Source organism: Humulus lupulus, chromosome 6 (assembly GCF_963169125.1).
Source record: "Humulus lupulus chromosome 6, drHumLupu1.1, whole genome shotgun sequence".
Classification (NCBI taxonomy): Eukaryota; Viridiplantae; Streptophyta; class Magnoliopsida; order Rosales; family Cannabaceae; genus Humulus; species Humulus lupulus.
The window spans coordinates 198134521-198139480 of NC_084798.1; the positions used below are offsets into that span (position 1 = coordinate 198134521).

Sequence of the window (4960 nt, forward strand, 5' to 3'; positions counted from 1 at the left end):
AAACACGTTTTCATGGTGTTGGTTGCATAAATATTTGACATATATCAACAAAAAACCAACAATTTATTATAAAGGGAATCTTATATGCTTTGGTAATCATTCAATTTATTTGAATATGTAACAAAGTTATTATAATACTCAATATCAATGTATGAATATGAAAGTCAATCATTTAATGAATGAAGCTATGATATGGTTGTTTTACTGTAATATATCAAGCTATGACTTTTGTTTTTTCTGCTTGTTTGCCTTGTCAATTGGTGGATTCCTGCAAGTCTTCCTGTTATGTCCTGGTTGGCCACATTTACCACAGGTGATTATCACTTTTGGTTCTCCTCTTGATCTTATTCTTTTATTTTTTGGTCTTCCTGCAGTGATTGTTGCCTTTGGAGGTAGCACCACTATGTCTAAGTGTTGTGGTAGATTCCATTCATCTTTATGGGGAAAAGGATGAACATTTTCTTCATACATTGCTTTCAAAGTTTCTGTTTTGTAAAACTTTGCACAGTAATCATATACTCCCAAGTTTCTCTTTGCAATTACAGCTACTGCATGCCCACAAGGCATTTCATCTTCTTGAAACCTATTGCATGTATAAGTTCTATTGTGAATATTTACTGTGAAATTGGTCCATTTTTCATCACGAACTTGATATTCTATTGGGTTGAAAGGCAAGACCTGAAAATAGTTTTGTGATGAATTAAAATAAAATAATAAACATTTATATACAATTAACATTGAATGTATGTTGTTCCCACTCTGTTTAGTTTATTGTTTTGTTTTTGCTGTTACCCAGGGTAACTGGTTACCATATATTGACAGAATAAAGAATAGTAAGAATAAGTTTAGTTGCATACCTCATACTTCATTTTTGAAACAATGTCATGTCTCAATTCATTTTCTGTTGTTGTAGACACTTTTGTGAATGTTCCATTTGCATTATTTGAATTGTTCCAAACCCACTTTTGAACCAAACTTCTAAGACATTCAACCAAGATATCAATAGGGAGATTTCTTGCAGCTTTTAGTGCAGCGTTGAGCGATTCTGCGATGTTGGATGTCATCATGGTGTATCTTTTTGTTGGTGAGTATGATCTTGCCCAAGTTTCATATTTGACTTTCTCTAAATAGGGTCTAATGCGTCTGTCAAGTCTATCAAGGCTTCTCATGTAGTGTTCACATTTTGTTTTTGTGTATGCTTTTGCTGCTGCAATGAAATTCATTTGTAGCTGTTCTCCATGGTTTCCATACTTGCTTTTCAAATTATTGAGCAAGTGATACATGCAAGCTCCATGGAACGCATTTGGGTACACTATATGTACTGCATTCTCTATGCTCTTGTGTCCGTCTGTAACAATAGCCAATCTTGTGAAGGTAACCAGTTACTTTTATAAGATACTAAACGAAATAGCATGTATTTGTGTATTGGGTTTGGGTAACCATTTCCTTTTTATATGTAAACCATATGATAAAATTGAAGCTACCATACCTTCGGGTTCTCCATATGTGTCTCTCAGTTTGGAGAAGAACCAAAGCCAAGAGTTATCATTTTCTGAGTCTGCTATTCCAAAAGCCAAGACAAAAATGTTGTTGTTTCGATCTAATGTTGATGCTGAAAATAGTGTGCCGCCATGTGCATTTTTTTAAGAAAGTTCCATCAACAACAATGATAGGCCTCAAGTATCTCCAACCTTTGATTGAGTTGGAGAAAGCTATGTACAAGTATTTGAATCTATCTTCATTGTCTGTGAGCAGATGTGTTACTGTTCCTGGATTTGCTTGCTTCAACATGTGAAGATACATTGGCAACTTTTGATATGAATCATCAGGGTTCCGTCTTACTAGAAGCAAAACTTTTTCTCTTGATCTCCATGCTTTTGTGTATCCCATGGTTACTCCAAAGTCATCATTCATGTCATTCATGATGTCATTTGGAGTATAATTTCTTTTGACTGACTTGTACTAATTCTTTATTAATTCCCCAATTATGATGTTTTTTGCTTGCCTATGATCCTCCATAACAATTTCAACAGAGCAAGTATGATTTGGAATGCATTTTCGTACCTTGAATAAATCTTGATTTCTGTATTTAGAAGCTCTCACAAACCAGTTGCATGTGTCATCTGCGCAGGTAACCAGGTACTCTCTTGGTTCTGATCTTTTTGTTTTGAACTGAAAGTTATGTAGCATTGCATGGTAGCCAAGAGCTGATTTGATTGTGTTCTTGTCCTTGTAAATCTGTCCTTGCTCTATTTTGTTCACTCTGTAATCAGATATTACTATTTCAATTTCCTCCAATCTCTTTTTTCTTTTTGAATTGTCTTCAATTATAAAATCAGCTACTTCTTCAGCAAGGTGAGGTATGTATGCCACATTGATTCCCTCATTTGTTGTGCTTGACATTCCTTCTTCAAGTAACATATGTTCATTGATGGAAGCTTTGTTTGCTTGCATTAATAATGTTCCCACCTCCATTTCTTGTGCTGTAGCTTTCTGATTTGATAGCTGAAGAAGATTATTTTCATCCATTGATTCTTGAACTATATTCACACACAATGGTAAGTCTGTTATTTTTTCTGCAACTTTTTTTCTTTATTTCCAAGTAGAACAACACTGAATTGTCTGATTCAATCTTCATTGGTGGTGTTCCTTTGGCTACTTGATAATAAACTTCAATGCTTCCTCTTGTTTCCTTTATCTCTTGTTTTACCAAATTCACCAAGTTGTCAAGAGAACAATTTGGTGGAATCAATATTCCAGTCATTGTGTACCCTTCGTACTAATTTTTTTCATTCCACTTGCCTCCAAATTGAACCAAAGAAGTAGTATTTTCCATACCTGTAATATTTTGTAAATTTTTAAGCAGTTAATTGGGTGTAACTGGTGAAGGTAACTGGTTACTGTAGTCTGCAATTACATACTTCAGTGGAAAACTTAATTGGAAAATATGACAGTTTTCAAGGTAACTGGTTACTTTGTTGTTACTGAAAGTTTTGACAATTAGAATTCAGACCAATAGACCAATATGAAATGTTTTTTTTATCGCAAAGACAAAATTGAATCTAAAATAATCATAGTTCTTGTTTTTTTGTATATTTTTGGTCAATCAATATAACTATATTAGTAGGTTTAATTATTTTTTTCAAATTTCATGTTAATTATTATGTTTTTTTAAAAAAAAAATGGACATAATGAACTTCATGATTACCTTTATAATCTGTAAAATAGGTATGAGAAAAATATGAAATCAATGGTTCTATATTATGTAGAAGAATTAGGAATTTAATAGATATTAAGTTGAATATAATTACAGTAATATAGTATTTGACAGAGCAAGATTTTTAAAAACCTGGTTTTCTTGGATGCTTTGGATGATGGACAAGTTCGTCGCTGGAGATGGTGGACGTCGCCGGTGATGGAGAAGGACGTCGCCGGAGAAGCAGATCTGACTATAGGAACGTGTTGTTTCAGGTGGCTGGAGGTTCGGGTATGTGGTTGTCGGAGATTGGTGTTCTTGCTGAAAAAAAAAATTTCGGCTGGGTATGTTTTTGATCGACTCAAAATTTCACCATGGTAGTATGTGCATCTTTAATTGCAATACTACCCTCCTCAATGGCTTATTTGTTTTATTTTTTAATGTGGGATAACTTTTCCCATATTCTAATTTTTTGTAGTTAAGTTTTTCCATATAAAGTAAGTAAAGTTTAATTACCATATTTTTGCACATTAATGGCTAAAAAACCATATTTATGAAAAATCCCCTTAAATTTTAGTCACTTTCCTATTTTGTTTTTCATATTTTCATAACCTTTGGTTGTTTTCTCATAGTCATGGTAATTAATAGTAGTTCAATTGAGAATTTTATCATCATTATTCAGTTTTTTTAGATAACAACATTTTTCTAGCTATTAGTGGGATAACCATTAGGTGGTTTATATCGTAGTTTATACATATACATGTAATGATTATTTTTGGTAGATGACCACATCATTCATTGTGTTGTTCTTGATTGTTCTCAAATTATAACTGTACATATTCTTATTTATCTACTTAGGAGAATTAATTATATATGACGATTAAAATTTCTTATTTACTTTAAACAAGAATTATTTTCTTTTATGTCTTGTTATTTTTTGTGTATTTTTAATTTCTTTTTATGCTTTATTTAATTCATATCGAACTTGATCTACTAAAACTTAGATATTTTGCTATTGATGTTATTTAATGTTATTATGTTATTATTAAAGTTATTTTTTATATTGATTATTTGGTTTTGTGTTTTGTTATGTTAAATCTTGTTTTATTAAGTTCTCAAAATTGTTGAAGATTATTACGGATGTTGAAGTATGAAGCAACAATGACATATAAGTTTTCATTTATATTTTTTTATTGTAATTATATATTAAATATTTAATTTTAAATTATTGTTATTATTATTATTTAACATGTTTATATTATTGTTTTCTCTTTATTTCTTAGAAATTTAATACTCATATCAATTTTAGTATTTTGGTATTTTTGTAAGTTGTTTTGTTATCTAAGGAGAATGTGTGACTTAAACAATGCTATTGGCAATAGTTGTACTTCATAGATAAGTTTTTTCTTCTTTTGTCCATTATAATTGATAATTTTATAATTGTCGCGGTATTTAGTATTATTGTCCATTATATTTTTATCATTCATTCAATTTCATTAACTAATGTTGTTTTTGTTTGTATGATAATTTTATTTGTAGGTTGCTTCTAAGTTATGCAAGCAGAATGTGTGGAGTAGATGGTGGCGCTAGATTGGATTCTTTGGCTAGCTCTTCCAGTGAATGTTGTGGGAACATATTGTTTACCAGTTGTGTCTACTTTTGCTAAGAGAGCTGCATTTTACAATGACCTTGGGTCTTTGTTAGAAGTTATAACAAGTTTGTTATTCATATTTCCAAGAGTGTCCATAATTCATGATTCGTTGT

At 31.2% G+C, this 4960-nt stretch overlaps 1 protein-coding gene across 1 annotated transcript; it reads right to left on the minus strand.

The window, feature by feature from the left end:
* Positions 1 to 219: 219 nt before the first annotated feature.
* LOC133785833 (uncharacterized) lies at positions 220 to 1923 on the minus strand. The gene is made up of 4 exons (XM_062225048.1): positions 1692 to 1923; positions 1490 to 1612; positions 858 to 1348; positions 220 to 678 (listed from the first exon to the last, which is right to left on the minus strand). Exons 1-4 carry the CDS (start codon positions 1921 to 1923, stop codon positions 220 to 222), a joined length of 1305 nt encoding a protein of 434 aa, XP_062081032.1.
* Positions 1924 to 4960: the final 3037 nt, after the last annotated feature.